At 40.7% G+C, this 20,902-nt stretch overlaps 2 protein-coding genes and 1 pseudogene across 2 annotated transcripts; 2 read left to right on the top strand and 1 right to left on the bottom strand.

Annotated features, from left to right (window-relative positions):
- The first annotated feature begins 1,121 nt into the window (after positions 1-1,121).
- On the top strand, positions 1,122-2,201 carry LOC129356859 (uncharacterized). Its single transcript, XM_055026403.1, has 2 exons — positions 1,122-1,972; positions 2,138-2,201. The coding sequence occupies exons 1-2, from the start codon at positions 1,142-1,144 to the stop codon at positions 2,141-2,143; spliced, it is 837 nt and encodes a 278-aa protein (XP_054882378.1). The 5' UTR covers positions 1,122-1,141; the 3' UTR covers positions 2,144-2,201.
- A 3,502-nt stretch (positions 2,202-5,703) lies between these two features.
- Positions 5,704-10,279, top strand: LOC129356858 (actin-related protein 8-like). Its single transcript, XM_055026402.1, is given in 17 exon segments — positions 5,704-5,838; positions 6,572-6,602; positions 6,605-6,741; positions 6,831-6,941; positions 7,083-7,187; positions 7,284-7,457; positions 7,687-7,741; positions 7,744-7,779; positions 8,022-8,154; positions 8,251-8,404; positions 8,523-8,568; positions 8,571-8,617; positions 8,699-8,839; positions 8,946-9,024; positions 9,027-9,257; positions 9,447-9,610; positions 9,902-10,279. Coding segments are annotated over 17 exon segments (1,923 nt in total). The 3' UTR covers positions 10,046-10,279.
- A 783-nt stretch (positions 10,280-11,062) lies between these two features.
- On the bottom strand, positions 11,063-12,709 carry LOC129356860 (selenoprotein K-like; annotated as a pseudogene).
- Positions 12,710-20,902: the final 8,193 nt, after the last annotated feature.

Below are 20,902 nucleotides of genomic sequence, written 5' to 3'. Positions count from 1 at the left end.
CCTCTATATAAAATCTGGTGCAACCGATTGCATTTAGAAGACTCGTATCCCAGTAAAAACAGGTTCCCAGTGACGTAATTTCAGTTTAGAATTAGCTTGTTTTAATGACCTCTAAGGTTTGTTAAGAGAATGTTCTCCCTGTGCATGCGTGGGTTCTCTCCGGGTTCTCCCACAGTCCAAAAAAACACGACTGTCAGGTAAATTGGTCTCTCTACTTAAGTGTATTGCATTTATTTATGTTGTTCTTTAGCACTGATTATGTTTTTCAGGCTATGATTGCCGAGACAAAAAGTCACAGACATATTATTCTATGAGAAAGTAGTAAGAAATAGCTTTGTTGCATTTATTTAAATAGAAAATCAAATAATTTTGCTAAAACTGTAAACCAGAGGAACTTCCGGTTGGACTCAAGACGGAGCAGACGCTTTTCCGAAGCTCCCACCTCGAACATTAATACTCTGTTTTTCATTTCGTGTTTGTTAATCCAATAGTAACCAGTATATGCATATATTCTACAACATCAACACAACCAAAAATTATAAAAACATTAAAAATTAAAACTAGTATTTGTTATGAGGGGGAAAAAACTTGCTCATGATGTCTCCAGTTCTTAATCCAAAGCTTTGATGTTTGGTCACGCTTTTTGGGGGGTTAAAAGAAGTCCACAAACTAAAGTTACATGTTTGTTTACTCTAAATTCAGGTGTGCAGAATTTTAAGGGATTTCATATCTGGACTTCGAATGTCCTTGACTGAAACCTCACACTCTTTGAGCAAATCCGTCAAACCTACGATTTTAAATCGGCGAGTGTGTGGACTCTCACGTTTTGAGAATCATCCAACGATCGGCCGTCTATTCTGAAATTGTGTAAATGTGAACTGGGCTTTACTATTTGCTACTGAGCATGCTCATTACCACTAGCAACAGTTGCCATGGTGCAGGCACCAAGGCTTCTATGTGAAGTGAATTAATCTTTTTTTTTTTTAAGTGGAATTAATCAATCATTGGTGAGTCAGACTCTGTGACATCACCAGGTCTAAACTCTTAGAATAGAGTAGAATTTACCTTATGATCAGCTGCAAACTGCTTGCAATCTTTCAACACAGAATCCATTATCGGAGTTCAAGTCAGAGACACAGACATGACTAAGTTAACCTGGATTGAAAAATTGGCTGAATCTTGCGAACAGATCAGTAAAAAAATTGAAAAACGCTACAGTAAAAAACGACTGTGGAGCCCTGATTATTCAAAGAAGAGAATTGTCAGTGACATTCTTTGGAAGGTGATTGAGAAGGTTGCAGACATACCAACTCGGCATCTTATTAGAGAAACGTTTGAGGAGGCCCACTGTCAGCTACTTCGCCAAATTGTAAGAGAAACTGGGAAACTCGAGCTGTCCTTTGTGATGGAAATGTCAGACAAGCTAAGCGAAAGGATTTTCCAAGGCATCGCCAGCGATTCTTTCCATATTGCTAGCGAGTTGCATTTGTTCACAATACTTTTCTACCCAGTTGCGTATCCGAGGATAGTAGAAGAATTCAAGTATCACCTGGAGAATCCCATTCTTCCTGAGCCTACAAAAATGGATAGATTTTTCTCATCTGTAAGAACAACGCTCAAAAATGCTTTGTTTGACACTGAGAGCTTGTATTCTAATGAAAACTGTCTGTCCGACAGTCAAGTTATTGCTGCCGAAAGGAGAAAATCATTGATAGGGAACATAGAAGTAATCAAACATGGAACTGAAGAGGAACGTCGTAAAATGGTGTATGAAGTTGTGTGGAAACTGATTTGTAGGGCAAGTTACGCATCTGTCACCCCATACAAAGTTAAAGACACTGTACCAGTCTTCAAAAGGCTTTCTGGGATCGTGAGGGAAGAACTAAGAGACGTAGAGTTTCCAATTTTCAGCAATATGGACAAAAAACTCAGCAAAGACATCTTCCAACTTCTAACTGGAAATGAGGATGTGGTAAGGGATAGACTTTTCTATCTCATGGAAATGGGCCACCCCAATTTCAGATTACAAGATTCTATGTTGTTTCAAAAGAGTCTTTTCACATCCTAGAAAAGTGCATTTCCCTCTGACAACTGCTTGGAAAAACACCAAATCTGTCTGTAATTTTTTCTGTCGCAGCATTAAAGTTCATCCAATCCAAGAGACTCTGGAGACAGAAAATAGTGAGGATAAAGAAAAAGACGCAATTGAATCCCCAGCTTCTCACAGACAGTCTATGGACTTAGAGGGTTCAGAGTCCCTTCAACAGTCATTAAACGTAGGGGGTTCAGATTCCCTTCAACAGTCTTCAGACGTAGGGGGTTCAGAAGATTTAGGGGGATCAGAGTCCCTTCAACAGTCATTAGACGTAGGGGGTGACATAGGGGGATCAGATTCCCTTCAACAGTCTTCAGACGTAGGGGGTTCAGAAGATGTAGGGGGTTCAGATTCCCTTCAACAGTCTTCAGACGTAGGGGGTTCAGATTCCCTTCAACAGTCTTCAGACGTAGGGGGTTCAGAAGATGTAGGGGGTTCAGATTCCCTTCAACAGTCTTCAGACGTAGGGGTTCAGATTCCCTTCAACAGTCTTCAGATGTGGGGGGTTCCAACCTCCTTTGACAGTTTTTAGACATGTGGGTCAGATTGTTGTGGAATATCTTATTTTCCATTGTTTTTTTTATCACTTCGAGGTTAGCAAAAATATACAATTCATTGCTTTATTATTATATCTATATACATACACCAAAATGTTCTTATTTCTATCAATGTCCACTATTAGCTTCCCAGTGGCCATTTGTATCACTGATAGAGTTTCAGGTTCTGATTCCCCACTATGTTTCTCAGCTGGCCTGGGAACGCCTTGGGATTCCGCCGGAGGAGCTGGAAGAAGTGACTGGTGAGAGGGAAGGGCCTCCCTTCTGAAGCTGCTACCCCCAAGACCCGACCCCGGATAAGCGGCAGACAATGGATGGATGGATAGACTTTTGTATTTTGTATTCTGTTAAAAAATTGTTTTAAGGATGCAGTTGAAAAATCCATCTGTCCGTCCGTCCATCCCATCCATCCATCCATCTTCCGCTTATCTGGAGTCGGGTCGCGGGGGTAGCTGCTTCAGAAGGGAGGTCCAGACTTCCTCTCCCCAGCCAATTCTTCCAGCTCTTTCGAGTGAACCCAAGGCATTCCCAGGCCAGCCGAGAGACATAGTCCTTCTAGCGTGTCCTGGGTCTTCCCAAGGGCCTCCTCCCGGTAGGACATGCGGGGAACACATCATCAGGAGGCGTTCAGGAGGCATCCTGACCAGATGTCCGAGTCTCCTCAACTGGCTCCTCTAGATGTAGAGGGCAGCGGAGTACTCTGAGTCCCTCCCAGAATACTGAGCTTCTCACCCTATTTCTAAGGGAGAGCCCAGACACCCTTCGGCTGCTTGTATCTGAGATCTCGTTCTTTCGGTCATGACCCAAAGCTCATGACCATAGATGAGGGTAGGAATGTAGATTGGCCGGTAAATCAAGAGTTTGCTTTTTGACTCAGCTCTCTCTTACCACGATGGACCGGTACAGTGCCTGCTTCACAGCAGACGCTGTGCCAATCCGCCTGTCGAACTCCCGTTCCCTTCTTCCCTCATTCGTGAACAAGATCCTGAGATACTTGAACTCCTCCATTTGAGGCAGGACACCCTCCTAGACCCGGAGAAGGCACTCTACTCTTTTCTGTCTCAAGACCATGGCCTCAGATTTGGAGGCACTGGTCCTCATCCCAGCCGCTTCCCACTCGGCTGGGATGCAGATCGTGTCCTGATGAAGCCAATAGGACCACGTCAACCGCAAAAAGCAGAGATACAATCCTAAGGCCACCAAAATGGATCCCCTCCACACCTCGGCTGCGCCTAGAAATTCTGTCCATGAAAGAAATGAACAGAATCGGTGACAAAGGGCAGCCCTGGCGGGGTCCAACTCTCACCGGAAACGAGCCTGACTAATTTCCAGCAATGCAGACTAGACTTTGATACCGGTCATACAGGGGACCTGACAGCCCGTATCAATGGGCCCGTACTCCCCATACTCCCGGAGAACCCCCCACAGAGCTCCCGAGGAAAACGGTTGAACGCCTTCTCCAAGTCCACAAAACACATGTGGACCGGTTGGGCAAACTCCCATGTATCCTCCAGGAGCCTGCTGAGTGTGTAGAGTTGGTTCAGTGTTCCATGGCCAGGACGAAAAGCACACTGTTATTCTTGAATCTGAGGATCGATTCAGGAAGGCAGCATGACTTTGGACCCTCCTCTCCAGGAACCCCGAATATACCTTGCCAGAGAAGCTTAAGAGTGTGACCCCCTATAATTGGAGCACACCCTCTGGGTCCGGGTCCTCCCACTATAAACAGTGTTGGTGCTGCACTGCTTCCCCCTCCTGAGATGCTGGATGGTGGACCAAAATTGCCTCAAGCCATGTGGCAGTCTTTTTCTATGGCCTCTCCAAACTCCTCCAACACCTGAGTTTTTCCTCAGTAACCACACAAGCTGCATGCCACTTCACCCACCAGTACCCATCAGCTGCTTCCAGAGTCCCAAAGGCCAAAAAGGCCTGATAGAACTTCTTCAGCCTCACGGCATCCTTCTCCGAAGGTGTCCACTAACAGGTTTGAGGGTTGCCGCCGCGATAGGCACCGACAACCTTGTGGCCACAACTCTGGTGAGCTGCCTCGACAATGGAGTCGCGAAACATGGTCCACTCGGACTCAATGTCCCATACCACCTCCGGAATGTGTTCGAAGCTCTGCCGGAGGTGGGAGTTAAAGCTCCGTCTCACAGGGGATTCTGCCAGATGTTCCCAGTAGACCCTCACAACGTGTTTGGGCCTGCCAGGTCTGACCGGCATTCTCCCCCACCACTGGAGCCAACTCACCACCAGACAGTGGTTGATGGACAGCTCCGCACCTCTCTTTACCCAAGTGTCCAAGTCATATGGCCGCAAATCAGATGAAACGATGACAAAGTCGATCATCAAACTGTGGCAAGCAGAGAGACATAGTCCTTCTAGCGTGTCCTGGGTCTTCCTGAGGGCCTCCTCCTGGTGGGAAGAGCCCGGAACGCCTCTTAAGGGAGGCGTCCAGGAGGCATCCTGACCAGATGCCCAAGCCACCTCAGCTGGCTCCTCTCGACTTGAAGGAGCAGCGGCTCTGAGTTCTTCCCGGATGACTGAGCTTCTCACCCGATCTCTAAGAGAGCCCAGCCACGGAGAAAACCCATTTCGGCGCTTGTATCCGAGATCTCGTTCTTTCGGTCATGACCCAAAGCTCATGACCATAAATGAGGGTGGGAACGTAGATCAACCGGTAAATCGAGAGCTTCGCTTTTTGACTCAGCTCTCTCTTCACCACGATGGACTGTCTCATTTTTACTTTCCAAATTTAAAGCTGAGAGAATTACAGGAAGGCTCCAGAAATTGGTAATCAGTGTAAAATCGGTGGTATTGCATCACTTTGCAGAACTGTCATCGCAATCAACGCTTTCTACCAGTTGATGGCGATAATGCAACTCTGTGACTCCTAAAACTACCCGCGAAGAAGGGTCACGTGATAAAACACGGAAGTAAAACCTTCACTGACCGAAGCAAGACTGGAAATTTGTTGTTACATTTTGAGTTGCTTTGTGAAACTACAATTTATCTTTTTCCTGATGTGTTTTTTGACTGTAAAACGTGACCATGACGCAGGCCGAGAAAGAGCAGGACAACGGGAAGGAGAAGGAAAAGGAGCGAGACAAGGAGAAAGAGAAGGAGCAGCAGCGCGGAGTGAAGAGACCCATCGCTCCTGCAGCGATCCCTGAACCTGCCCAGGAAGTATTCAGCCTTTTATTTATTTACTTTTCATTTGGAAAACAATTTATTTTTACAAGGTATAATGCAATAGCTGTCTTTATTTATTTTCTTCTGGTTTTGGGTTGTGTGTAAAAGCTTAGTTTAAGAATAAAATAAAATTAAAATAAATGTGAAGTTGTGTTTTGACATCTGATTTAAATGTAGATATCTTCAGAACTACGTCCTGAAGAAAGTTTTCATCCAAATAAATTAATGTTTCCTTTAAAAGGTAAATAGTGTTTTTAAAACTTAAAACTGCACCACTGTGCACAGTGGTGCAGTTGGTAGCACTGTTGCCTTAAAGCAAGAAGGTCCTGGGTTCAATTCTTGGCCCGGGGTCTTTCTGCATGGAGTTTGCATGTTCTCCCTTTGCATGCATGGGTTCTCTCCGGGTACTCTGGCTTCCTCCCACAGTCCAAAAGGATGACTGCTAGGTTAATTGGTCTTTCAAAATTCTCCCTAGGTGTGAGTGTGCGCGCGCTTGGTTGTTTGTTTCTGTGTTGCCCTGCGATAGATTGGCGACCTGTCCAGAGTGAACCCCTCCACAGATAATGGATGGAAGTAAAACTTAAAATAAATTCCCTGAACACTTATAATCTTTTATTCATGAGTGGCTAATAAAATCATATTTAATGCTGAGCTAATAAGATTTTGTGTGCACAACCATTCATTGTTTATATTTTACATTAAAATGCATTACCTTTGTGTCTCATAGCAAATACAGAGCAATTTTGTCATCGTAATCCACCTGGATCAAGAACGCTTCGCATTGGCCGAGCCACAGACACCCTTCCTGTCATTATCCCTCATGTAATTGCGCGGCGGCATAAGCAGGGTGGACAGGCGAGGTATGAAGATGCTTGGCTGCTGAGAGAGGGTCTGAATGTAAGTCACTGTTGGACGGGTTTGAGTCTAACACACAACCGTCGTACCTGGCTGTTTTGATATGATTGATTTGTCTTCATGGCTTACAGAAGGCAGAGAGCAGCGAGCAGAGGCAGAATGGACTGAAAATGGTGGACCAGGCCATCTGGTCCAAGAAGATGTCCAACGGTGTGAGAAGGACTCCTGTGTCTGCTGAACAGGTTTGTTTACAAAAGGGACAACCGGTGCGGAAATTGTAGAAGTTTTGAAATGGCTATTGATGCCGTAGCAACTCGGTTGGTGTTATTATGTGGTGTTTGTGGAGGCAGTCACTTGATTCAACTTCCTGCTTGTGTTTTCAGGCCAGGGCTTATAACTGTCAGATCCGTCCAGCAGTTCTAGACAGCAGTTCAAGAGTGAAGTGGACAAACACAAGCCACCATCCCAATTATCTGGTGGGAGAGGAGGTAAAACACAAAACTATAAACAATGTCTGTATAATGTTTGATAAATTCTGTGTGGTTCATTTATTGTTCACCCATCTTGATCATGTCTTGTTACAGGCTCTGCATGTGAATCCATCAGACTGTTACAACCTCCACTGGCCTGTGGTCAGAGGTCAGCTCAATGTGCATTCTGGCTCTGGAGGGTCTCTGACCGCAGTGCTGGCCGATCTCGAGACGCTGTGGAGTTACGTCATTCAGAAGCATCTGGAGATTCCCCTAAAAGAGCTAAAGGTAAAGTCTCGTTTCAGCTTTTTATGCCTTTCTTCTTTGCATTCTTTTCAAACTAGAAAAGTACAAGAAAATTTGATAAGGAAAGGTTTCTATTGATGGAATGTCCACCATTTTTGCTGTAATTCTGCAACCAGCTTTAGCTTCAATAAAACTTCAAAAATGGGATGAAAAACTTCCTTTTGCTACATCAACATTTGATTTTGTGTTTTTATTTGTTCATGACTTGTAGTATTACAGATGCATCCTGTTGGTCCCCGACATCTACAACAGACAGCATGTAAAGGAATTGTCAACATGTTGCTACATAACATGGGTTTTTCAGGTATTGGGCATTTACTGTTGCAAATGTCTTCACACTCCTTAATACTTTTCACATTGACACGTTGCAATCACACACTCTGTTGTATTGTTGGAATTTGGGTGGTCTACTAATACAAAGCAAGAAGACAGGGAAAACTGTTGTTTTTCTAAATTTAAAACTGGGGCAAAATAGACACATGTTAATAAACTGTTCATTGCTTCATGGTTTCTGCCTTATGGAGTGAAAATATGTGTAATTTGCAGCCATCATTGTGCACCAGGAGTCAGTGTGTGCTACATTCGGCAGCGGGTTGAGCAGTGCTTGTGTCGTGGATGTGGGCGATCAGAAGACCAGCATCTGCTGTGTTGAGGATGGAGTGTCCCATCGAAACTCAAGGTGGGGAAGTGCTGCAAATCACACACACTTATAAACAACAGAAAATAGTTGATTTCTTGCATTTTGTGTGTGTTTGCTCGCTCCTCCACTCTGCAGGCTCTGTTTGGCCTATGGTGGTTCAGACGTGACCCGCACTTTCTTCTGGCTCCTGCAGAGGGCAGGGTTTCCCTACAGAGACTGCCAGCTGACCAGCAGGCTGGACTGTCAGCTCTTGCAGCATCTAAAGGAGACATTCTGTCATCTGGATCAGGTCTGTGTTAGTTGAGAAGAGAATTTATGAGTAATTAAAAATTTGAGGGAAACAGTTTCTTCTTCCAGGGTTGCTTTTTAAATTGGTACTATCTGCAATCTTTGTCTCTTTGTAACAGGACATATCAGGGTTACAAGATCATGAATTTCAGACACGATTCCCAGAAGCCCGGCTCTTTTATACCAAATTCGACTCGGGGATGAAAAATTACAGGTACAGGTTTAAAACAGTTATAAGAAGTTGATGAATGAGTCTGTAATTTTGCCATAAAAAACATGTCTGTGTCCCCTGCAGGCGCCAATGGGTCTGTTCTACCCAAGCACATTCGGCATCGTTGGTCAGAAAATGACATCACTACAGCACCGTTCCCAAGGCAACTCAGAAGATCCCCATGATGAACACTACCTGCTCTCCACACAGAGCAAAGGGGACCAGGTAACTCACATTACCACACTTATTGAAATTACATGCGTTCATATAAATAATTGCTGGTTCTCTTGTGTTGTTTATTGCATGATTTTATTTTTTCCCTCCCAAACAGTCCTCTAAATCTGCAGCTGAGCGTAAGGCCGTTTCCAGGCCAGGCGGAGGTTTGGATGGTGAACTGAGCTGCCAGGGGAGGATGGGGAGATGTCCGACATGCCCAGAGGCTGTGGGAGCGGGAGTGCAGCAGGAGGAGGAATGCTTGGAGAAATGGAGCTGGGGCCAAGCCAGGGCGAGTGTCTGATGGCTCCAGGAGAGGCGGAAGAGCCGCTGTCCGCTCACCTGTCCAGGAAGACGGCCATCATTAGCCAGTTCGAGAGCAAGGCTTTGGGCCTGGACAAGGCTATCCTGCATAGCATCGACTGTTGTGGTAAGAAAGTGCTGGGAGGAGTGAAATAAAACGCATGACATGTTTTAGTAGACAGATTGAGTAATAAGGGAGTAGGACGAGATCACAAAACATAAATAAGTGATGTAGGGAAATCATTTAAAGCATCTTGAAAAACAATATATAAAAGTATATCCCAGAGGAAATTTGAGCTTTTTTTTGTGTCTGAAGCGTCGGATGAAACCAAACGGAAGATGTACAGCTCCATCCTGGTGGTGGGAGGGGGGCTCATGTTTCACGGAGCTCAGGAATTCCTGCTTCATCGCATCATCAACAAGATGCCGCCATCCTTCAGAAGGCTGGTCGATAACGTGGAAGTCATCACACGACCTAAAGTAATAACTTCCACATGTATTTTTTATTTTACGCTAAAATTTCCATTGTAGTGCTTATCAAACCATGATTCACTGATAAATTCAGTCATAATTATAGATTATTCTAAACTTATTCAAATTCCACATCTACTTTAAGTTACTGCTTAAAATTTTAATAGATAATGGTACAAAAACTGACTTTTGTTTTTCCTTAACGCTTTACAAACTTTACAAAGTGCTGCGTCTCCTACTAACAGAAATATGCAACATGTTTCATGACTTATTATATATTCTGGTGTGTTTGTGTCGAAGGACATGGACCCCAGGCTGATTTCATGGAAGGGCGGAGCAGTGCTTGCGTGCCTGGACACCACGCAGGAGATGTGGATTCACCAGAGAGAGTGGCAGCGCTTCGGTGTCAGAATGCTCCGAGAAAGAGCTGCATTCGTCTGGTGAAACCCAACTGAGGTCCTGAAGCTAAAACGCACCACTTATACATCAGAGGGCAGACAAGGAAAGGGACAAATTGCATATCATTTGGTATGTATAGTTGTTCTGATTGACGTTTGTAACCCAGGATGCATTTTATAGTTTTCTGTTTATAAGATGTCTTCTATAGAATTTTAATTGTTCTGTAAAGATTCCTGTTTTCACATTTTCATGCAGGAAGTGTAAATAAACTCGTCTCATTTGAAGAAAAATAATAACTGCATTTGGAAGAAAATCATTTCTTAATTCACCTCATCTGGGCAAAAATGTTTTAACTCTTGGTGTCCACATGACAACACGTAACTGTTTTTATTTAATTTATTTATTTTTCCACTCACAAAATAACTACACTGTAAAATCTTAACCAAAACATAGAAAACAATCGTCCCTGCTTCATACAGTTTTCAATTTGTGTGTGTTTGTCTCAGCATAGGTCATTTATTTAAACACAAAATTAAAGAAGGAAACTAAATGATGATGATTCCAGAGGATGAGCAGAACCTAAATGAGTAAGACATTGATGTGACCTGGAAGGACAGAAGCAGAGGAAAAACATAAACAGGGAGGAGGGATGCAGACAGCTGCTGAATCGACCAATCCGGCTCCTATGTGTAGGTATTCCCAGAAAGGCGTCAAGAAACTGCTAGCAGCAGTGGCAGCTGATGAAGAAGGACTTCAGCACGGTGCCGTTTCCGTCTGCGTGCTCTCAGTGGTCAGACACTGTGCTTGGCCCCACGCCCACACTGTATGTGCAGGCGTTTACCTAAAGTGAAGAAATGTACAGGAACGACGTTATTTATATTCCTTAAAATGTCACGTAGGTTTTTTTGGAGATGGACATTAAACTCCATCAGGCTAAAAGCAACTTATTTCTGCAGTGGCTACCAGAACTTAATGAATAAGCAAAGAAAGCAACAAACTCCATGAATTAATGTACAAATTAACCATAAGTTGTCTTGAGTTTTATTAAGGAAAAACTATTGCTCACCTTCCTCATCCTCCTCCACCCATTGGTGGAGGGTTGGGACCCGCTCCGTGAGTTATTCGACCCATCCGCCTTCTGCCACCAGGAGGACCTGGAGGTCTGCAGAATCAAGTACATGTCACCACAGAGATCAAAAATCCATGGGTGTAAAAGTGATCAACACATCTCTGCATGTATATAGTAAATTAATGAGGTTTCAAAGCATTTGAAATGAAAAAGTAATAACTGGCTTAATAAATGTTGGCAATCCCCTCCCTTGTGGCACAGCTTTCTCAGTTTCCATGCCTCAGTGGTGAGATGACAGTACAACTGGGACTTACCCTCTGCCATCGCTGAAGCGTGATGAAGCCACGTTTCCATTCCTTGACAAGTCAGGGTGAAGTATTGTCCTAAAAACTGGTAGAAAACAAAAGGTCAGAACAGACTATATGAAATAATGAGAGTTGCTTATAACACAATACTTGTGTGAGAATGATTTTGATTTTGTTATCTGTATATGCCTCATTAGGACAACACAGCACCAAGTTGGCTAGATTTCATCTTTACTTTTACAGGGGCTTCCCCACAAAATATAAAAAGTTAATTTATGTACATAACAGACCAGATTAAACTCAAAAAGTATTTGCCTGCAATAAACGCATAATGATGCCTTTCAAGCACTTTCATAGCTATGACTCGCATCTAAAGAAAAAAAAAACACTAGTGAAAATGGGTTCTGGACATACAATCAAATAAAAAAATTATTGCTAACAGAAATGCCAAGTGCAGAAAAAAAGTTCTGGTAATGACACTTTTTTTCCTTCCACCAAATTTTCTTTGTATATCCCTGAATACAGCACTCAAAAAACTTTGGAAATGACCTTTTGCTGCTTGTCCCTGCCGTTTCAAGATACATAGCATTTGGTGTTTTCAAAATGTTACATTTTTCTGAGAAACAGAATCTTAGGTTTTATTAGCTGTAAGCAATAATCGTACAAATCAACAGCAATAAACGCCTGCTGAATATCCCTCTATGGTAACGACTGCATAATATCAAAACTCACAAGAGGCTGATGAACTCCACAGCCCCCAGAACATGTCAGTCAGGAACGACAGGCTCCATGGGGACTGAGACCTGCTGTCCAGGACCTGGCCTGAATGTGACACAAAGAGGGAAGTATGAAACATTAGGTTACAAAAACAGTTTAATATTACTGCTAATCGAAAACAGAAAATGTTCAGTTCTCTCTTATCTGCTCATTAACTCGATTTCTCTTAAAGTGTTTTCTACATAAAATCCACTTGGAGTACGACAGACTCAAAATCACAGCACGTCTTTTAATTTGTGTTATTTCGAGGTACGTTATGCGACGGTGATGTAAAATATACAAACATATTGTCAGTTGACAGCTGCTAAGCTAACTCAGCCTGGCTAAGCTAACGAACTAAACAGCTAATGGTAGCTAATGGTCCCAAAACAAACCACTACGTAACCTTCAAAATGTCTGCATACATTTAGATTCAATACAAAGCTGCACATATCTTTCTATTTTAACAAAAGAGTGGTGAAGAAAGTACAATCCACTCACCGTTGGACACGTACACCATCTTTCAGAAGGCAAAACAGCCTCACAGCTGTTTACAGTTAGCCTGTGCTTCCGGGTCTGTGTGTGGGGGTCTGCTCCTTTCTGTTCAACGTCGCATTAGGCGGTTGGAAAACCTTCGCCAGCGGCAAGGGAGGAGCTTATGTAGAACAAAAAGTGTTCTCCATCTTATCACACGATTTTACTTAAATAAGAAGCTCTGTAGTATGCGCTCTCTTGAAGAATTTGCTCAAGGTTGTATGTTATACTCTTGATTTATTATTTTCATATTCTTGTACCATAATCTCCATAGTAGTTCCAAAACAGGGCCAGCTTTCTTCAACCCACTGCTTTGCCCTTTAAGTCCCTGGCTCACTCGCTTGACTAATTGTGACACATTTGGTCAGAACACTTCAGATACATAGTGGCTGCATCAAATGAGCGTTGCTGTGGACAGTGCTATTTTTAAATGTTAAATCTGTCACTTGTACTTTCACATATGCAGACATTCCTAATGCCGAATTAAATTCTAAGTAATTCTCATACACATATTTCCTTCTAGGTTGTAAGTGCAGGCAGTAAAACACACATAGGAACAGAATGAAAAGGCAGACTGTTTTTAGCAGTATAGATTGTCAGAGTTGCTAGAAGTGGGTCTGTCAGGCAATTTTATGTTAATTCTGGAGCATACATATTCAACATACTATATATAATACTTTAAATGAGTGGTGCATGAGAGTGGTGCAGTGGTTATTATGGTAGCACTCACTAATCAACATGAGGGCTGGTCTCCACTCCAGACTGAGGGTGTTTTGGTTTAATCCTCTGTTTTGTGAAAGAGCATTCTGGTGCTTCCTTTCAGCTTTCAGCTTAGGCACCGGGAGAAACATTAAACACAGAGTAAAATTACCGTTTTCAAATGTTTCCTCTTTCATCCAGGAGAGGGCAGCAGATACTGCAAACATGTAGAAATATTTACTGCACCAATTCACTGTTTGATCGTTTTAAAATCATATATTTTCAAGATAATTTTATGTTTTGTCCAAAGTATCCAGCTTTGAAATAAACTAATGAAAATAACAAGCTGTGCTTATATTTTAGATTAACTATGTGACCTCTTAAGATTTCTCTATTAATCTCTTTGGGACAGAATAAGCCTAAAAACACAAACAAACAAACAAACAAAAAAAACAACTCCACATCTTGGATATATGTTTTATCTTTGGTGTGCTTAATGCCAGCCTGACGGCTCAACATTTTAGTGTTTTGATTATCGTCTCAGATTGAGGGATCACTTTCAAAAAATGAGAAGGGTCATGGGGCAAGACAGTAGAGGAGCACTCTTCTCCTTATTTATTAGTATTTTTGTGTCCGGCTTTCTATATGTAACTGACTTTAGGGTAAAATATATTCTTCAGTTGTTTATTTATTCATCATCATTGGCTGAATGAGGCTTCTATGGTTGGTCCTAAATGATTTTTGATTCAAACACAGAACATTTTAAGTAATACACAAAGCAGCAATGCACTGAACCTATCTTAAAGCAAACTACTAAAGTAGAAAGCGTTCATAAAGCTCCACAAGAAGGCATTTAGAATCTCTTTATCTATTAAAACTTTCCTCTGCTCAAGTTTTATTTTGGAAAAAGCTCCAGATTTTATTCAATTTTGTTTTTGTTTAAGGTTAAAAACGATGGATAACGAAGGCAGTAGAAAAATAAATACATAAGTTAATAAAATTATCTGAACTCAGGATCTGGGCCAACCTCCAGACATATGTTGGGTCGGGTCCCACCTCTGGTAAAAGTTTCATGCTAATCTTTCTGTAACCTTTGGTGTATTCTGTTTTTGACAAAAAAAGAAATAACGGTAAGATTTATGCAAAATTTTCCATGCCAATGTTTAGTTCATAGATTTTAAAATAGTTAGACAAGAGCTATTTTCCCAAATAGCATAGTGGTAAAACACAAGCCAACAAGGCTGGATCACATCAACCAAAGGTCATCAAAGGCCACAGATGTTGCTCTGCTTTAAGTAAGCACAGATTGTTTGACCATCACAGTCCAACTCACACATAAAACTACATTCTGCACCAGAAATCCATCTCCACAGAGAAGCATGACCTGCAATTATATATAATTAATCTGGAGACTGAAAAACAAAATCCCAACTAGAGTGTGCTTCTCATTAAGCCCAGATCTGTTCCAAAGCAAACTCTCGTGTCTACAGTTCGGGTTCTGGCATTTTTTGTGGTTCTTCTCCTTATTACCACAGTCACTTATTATAACATTTAATTAAGCTGTAAAATCTATGGGATTTTAGGCCTGCAGTTGCTCCTCTCCATATCGTACAACTGTTGTGGTTTAACTAATGACTCCCACATCTGCAGCAAAGGTTGCACAAACCCAGGAGGGGTGAGGAACAGAGGAGTCCTGGAGAACATCCAGGGTCAGAAAGAAATAAAGGTCATGAAGAACACAAATAAAAATGATCAGTTTATTCTTACATAATTCCTTTTATAGGTATGCTAAGTACTCTGAAGACAAAATAAAAAGGGATCAATTGTGTCCATGGCTTTTATTGCCAATCACATTTAATTTAAATTTTTTACTCTTTATGCTTCTTTTCTACTTTGGCTGGTTTTCAACTTTTTTTTTATGACATTCCATGTTGCTCAAGTAATAAATTGTGGCTCAAATGTTTAAGTAAGTAACATGTGAACTGAAAGAGTTTTCTTCCAGCTGTCCACAGCAATTGATGTCGCTGTGAGTGTTTGTATGCGAGTGCAGTAGCTCCACAGTGGGCCTGCGAAGGACCCCACACTGCTCCCTGATTTATTAAAACAGGAAATAACTGAATAACTTGTGGGCTAATTCATCTTTTTGCCACACACTGAACTCCAAAGACACACAGCCTTACCCATCCGCGCACAGGCCTTCACTCATGACTGTACACACACAATACACAAACACTCATCTATCACTTTGACAATCGCTTGCTGCTCAAACACACACGCATGCATTCCAACCGACTCTGAAGTTAATGCTCCTCCACTTAGGCTGTGTTTTCACAAGGCTTTAATGGATGAGTCCATTAGTTTTAAGTAGCGGGGTCAGGTATTTTTCACACTCTGACTTTTCAAAAAAAAAAAAAAAAAAAGCGGGCCAGCTCTTTCACAATAAAAACTTTCAACACTCTCATCGCTTCATGTGATTAACATGAAGTTCACACACTCTCTGTGTCTCCCTCATCTGTCTTATCCCTCCAGTCTCTTACCAACAGAGCATATATAATCTACACAGCGGTGGTTCTAACACCTCTCACGAAAAACCCCCTAGAACTCACTTGTTATTATGTCAAGGTATATTTCACAAAAAGAAGAAAAAAAAAAAACAGAATATGGCCAAATGCAGTCCAGACACCAGATTTCTTCAAACACACAAAGAGCCTTTAAGTTTCCTCCTCCTGAAGCGATCACTCTTCCTCAGTGACATCAGCCGTGTCTACAGATATGAACCATTAGTGTGGACATCCATTGGTGAGAATTTGAGTATTTTCGGTGATTTGGTATTTAAGTAATGACTGTAATTATAAATAGATGTAAATATTCACTTGGTGAATTATCAGCCACAGTTTGCAGGTTCTTGTGGTCTACAGATTCCTGCTGATTAGTATTAGTACCTTAGTATTTGATTGTACTGAATATTAGTATTTGAGTGTTTGTTCCTTTGGTGTGAAACCTGTTGTCTACATTCAGTCGTCTTGGCATCTCTAATTTAGAGGAGGAAAACAACAATCATCAGAACCCCAGCTGTGTGCTGAGGATATACGTTGAGTAATAATAATAACGAAACAAATTTTGATCTGGGAAGGCAACCAGACAACTAAGAAAAGGAAAAGTGGGATTTCTTAGCATAGTTTCCGATTAGAAGGAGATAATTCACGTAGTGAAAGACACATGTCACATACAGCAACATTTTTGGAATAACTGAGGAAAGTTTTAGGGGGTGGCGAGGAAGATTTGAGGATATGGAGAACTGTGAAGGAAGAAAAGACTGTTCAGACATAATCACTCAGAACAAGAACCAAATGTGCTGCTTCCAGCTCCAGGGGTCAAAGGTTCAGGCTCTAGGAGACTGATTAGCATCACGATCTCATGAATCATCGTGGAAAACCTAAATGAAGTGTATTCATTCCCACATGTTCCCACTGGTCTCTTTTCTCCTGACTGTATGTTTGAATGAGTGTGTTCCTGATTCCTCATGATGAATGGGCAGAGTGTTTCTTTGGGGTTCAGAGGTGAAATTCTTCTGCAGGAAACACCTCAGTCACTTTCAGAGACCTAGAGACATCTGCTGCAGCAGAAGCACGCAGACATGTGCAAAAACGCATCAACTGCAAAGAGTGACATCAGAACCAGCAGTAGCTTTAAGGAACCATGTACAGTAAGATCTATAAGTGCTGTCAAACTGATCACATTTCTATTTAAAGAGCCAATTTGGATCCAATATTGGAAAAAAAATTGGCCTCAAGTTTCAGTTAAAGTATGAAGAGGCCAGTTGTAAGTGTTAATTGTAAGACTCAAATTAATTCTATTTTTTTAAATTTGAGATTTGTTTGAAAATGTAAAGATATGAGGAGTTAAAAATATCCAAATTATTTTCCAGAACATTTTTTATTAACAGTCTAAAATGATGCATGAAAATCTAAAAAATAAATTAAGTTTTTGTAAAGAAAAAACAAACAAACAAAAAATAGCAACAAAAACAACAATAAACACTGACTTTAAGAGCTTCAATGTATTTTTAGTATTTAAAATTTAGTATTTTTTCTTCCTGAATTACTGCTGCTCTGGTTCTCAACAATGTAAACACTGTTTTTGTGATGTGAAACAATCAGAGCAAAATTAATTCATTCAATTTGTTTTTCTGCCTTTAATGTGACACCTTGAACAACTGAACTAAAACCAGTCTTTATACATCTTCTTATATCCTCTTTCTGAATAATTGTTTCAGCTCTTCATTACAAGTCAGTGTCAATGCACATTTCTTCATTTCCTTTTTCTTTTAGGACTTCTAGGTTAAACTTATGTTTTGTGGTTTGAGTTGTACTTGTTGACAATTTTTTGTCCTCCTGGGTTAGTTTAGGTTGAATCTGTAGTTTTATTTTTCCTCCTTGGTTGCTCTATTTTCTAAATTCTTTTACTTTGCTCTGTGAAATTAAAACTTTGGCTTCATCTCAAATATATGAAACTCTGTTTAATCATCTTTGATGTCTGCTATGGGAATAATGCCCAATGTATTCATTTGTCATCAAAGTGACAGACAAAAGGTTTTTGTTTCATTTTTGCCTCCATACTAAAGTTTCTGACCTTAGATTTTCCAGTTACTTGCATTACAAGTATATTCCTTTGTTTACTGCAGTGTATTTTGCTTTCTGTTTTTACATCATTCTCTTTGGTTTAAGTGGCTCCAGATTTTTTTCCAAAATAGTTTTCTTTGTTGTTCCTTTGATAGTTAATTTATAAAAATGGCACATTTATGTTTCGGCATATAAATTCATATTTTACTCTTTGTGTTTGGTGGAGGAATCACATGAAGCTAAGCCAAAAGGACGGCAATCTCCACTAATGTGAATTACTGAAGAAAACATGCTGCTGGAGACATGAAAGACCACAGGGAGCAAACCAAGAGACAACTGCAAACAACTTAAACTCCAGTTTGAAGAGGAGAGGCAGAAAAGAGAAGCCCAAATGTTGGGGAGGCAGCTTGTTGGAGCAAGAATCAGGTAAATCTAATCAACAGAATGCACTGTGGAAGAAACTAAACTAAAGAAGCAGGGGCAAATTATGTTGTTGCTCAAAAATGAGTAATCACTACCAGAAACATGGAAATAAAATATGAATATGGTTTTACTGATTGACAATAAACTCCAGCTTTCCTTTGAATTCAATATTAGAGATCTCTTTAAATGATGTTTATGTCTTTGAATGTAGAAGTATGTACTGTATTATTGTGTAATCCTATATTTGTCTCTTTAACCACAGAAAGCAGCTTTTTAAGGGCAGAGCCGGTATTACTGCTGCACTGATATCAGATCAGAAAACTCCAAACACGGATTCAACGTAAGAAAGAGAAAATTAAATATCTGCTTTGAATGGTTTGGGGCTTTTCAAGTTTGATTAAAATAAGTTTTAATTGATTAACTAATAAGACCTTCTTTTAGTGTTGTAGTGAAAAACATTTCGTATAAGATCCAAACCGTATCATAAGTTATAATGGATGCAAACAGAAAAAATCTTGAGTTTTAATACACAAAGAAGGAAGTGATAAGGTGAGGTCACATGACTACTGAGTTTTAGTGTTTTTCAGGCAGCATGCGAGAATGCATTAGTCAGGTGAGCTCACCTGTGACTGCGTCCTCTGTTTGGAGGATGTAGTCCTCCTTTGTTACACAACAATCTTTAAAAGGATCCTGAGCGCCACCAGCAGCCCTCGCAACAAGAATATCCTCCAAATGGAGTCTTATGATAGAAGTTCCCTCTTCGTCTTCCTTTCTCAAGTAAAAAAAGCTGGACGTCCTGCTTCCAACCACATCGCCGAGTTGTGAAACACAATTTACACAATAAAATGAAATGAAATACACTTGTGCTGTTGCAAAACCAGAGTCCCAACAAGAGTTGCTGAACGGACCTGTCTGTCTTCCAGTCCTCGACCTCCTTCACCTGCAAAAAGTCGTCGGTCCATGGACCAAAGACCAGAGATAAGAGAGGAAGAAATGAGGTAAATGAAGGTGGCTGATGAAAAAAACGACTTCAAAGGATCTTCAAGAGCCAGACTGCACTCTTCAGTCTGGCTCTGTTGGTGCTAAGCTGGATTCTAACAGGAGCTTCTCCTCAGTTTCAGAAGAATTAATGTTGAAATTATGTTTGTTGAATTTTATGAAATTTGAGATTCACAAAACGACGATATGCATGCATAGACGTTTTTAAGTCCAGTGAAAAACATACACAAAGGATTGTACTTGATTGTGTATTAAAAATAAATGACTTATTCATTCATTCATATTACTTATTCATTGATATTATTTTCAGAATGTCTGTGGATCAAAGATCATCTTCACCTGATCCGACGTCTCAATGAGAAGCGACTGTTCCAGGGAGCGTCATGTAAAATTCAAAGGAGAGGAAACAAGGTAAATGAAAGTGTCACAGCAAAACTGATTAACAGAAAATCAGGAAATCTGATTAGAAGGAAATGCAAACAAAAATAGCTGCATAGACTTGAGTTACAATCACTGTGGAGATTATGGAATGAGCGTTCTCAACGCCATCTCTGCAGACCCAGCTCAGAAGCTGGAGGCAGTGTGGTACGTTAAAGTGTCTGTTTTTCTAATGCGACTAACATTTTAGTGCATGTTTTATGCAGACTATGTTAAAAACATATAACAAGTGGCCTGCATGTACTTTGTCAAACATCTCAATATTCATATTTAATAAAATTCTCACTCACTTTAAAGCTTTAAATATAAATGTTCCTAACATTTTTGTTAAAACTGTCAGAATGTTGTGACAGTAAAACATGAGTGAGATAATCTGTGAAAATATTTCACAGATAATCTCACAATAATCTATGGGAGGAGCGACAATTGCAGATGTGGATTTCTATCGTCAGCAAAAATTTAGCAGTCACCTTTCATTGTCTGCCGCACCCTGTGTGTTGAGCCAATTAATTTATGGTTATGATAAGCAACTTATGAACTATCCTGTACCATGTCATGGAGCATCAAAATGTTCAAATGGAGAAATATGTAACGTAAACAAAGAGAGTAAATATTCATAAGAAATACAAGTAATGTCTATACAGGTTTTACACCAAAAATACTCTTAAACATAAAAAGTGTGATTTTATTAAACATGTTTCTATTTTTTATTTTTTTATTTTTTTTAACAGTTTTGACTATAATGGACCACATCGGTTGAAGCCTGGGATGATAAAATGTAAGTCTATTCTCTAAAAGATTTCTAATCCAGTTTAAAAATCCAAAATTAATCAGGACTGTTCTTAAACCCAAGACGTGACTTCAAACCCTTTCAGTTTTTAGACGTAACAAACTCTAACCCTGCGGTTACTGATGCAGGTTAAGAGAGATTAATTGCAAGAACAAAGTCTAAGCCATATATAAACCCAGAGACTCTCAGATATCCTGTTGATTTAATGAACTGGCCAGAGAATTAGATAGAAGATGGAAATACAAGGAGTTTCACTTTTAGTCCAGC

The sequence above is a fragment of the Poeciliopsis prolifica genome, unplaced genomic scaffold (genome assembly GCF_027474105.1).
Source record: "Poeciliopsis prolifica strain line A6 unplaced genomic scaffold, Auburn_PproV2 SCAFFOLD201, whole genome shotgun sequence".
Classification (NCBI taxonomy): domain Eukaryota; kingdom Metazoa; phylum Chordata; class Actinopteri; order Cyprinodontiformes; family Poeciliidae; genus Poeciliopsis; species Poeciliopsis prolifica.
Note: the sequence above shows the minus strand (reverse complement) of the source record. Positions and strands in the feature narration are given on the sequence as shown.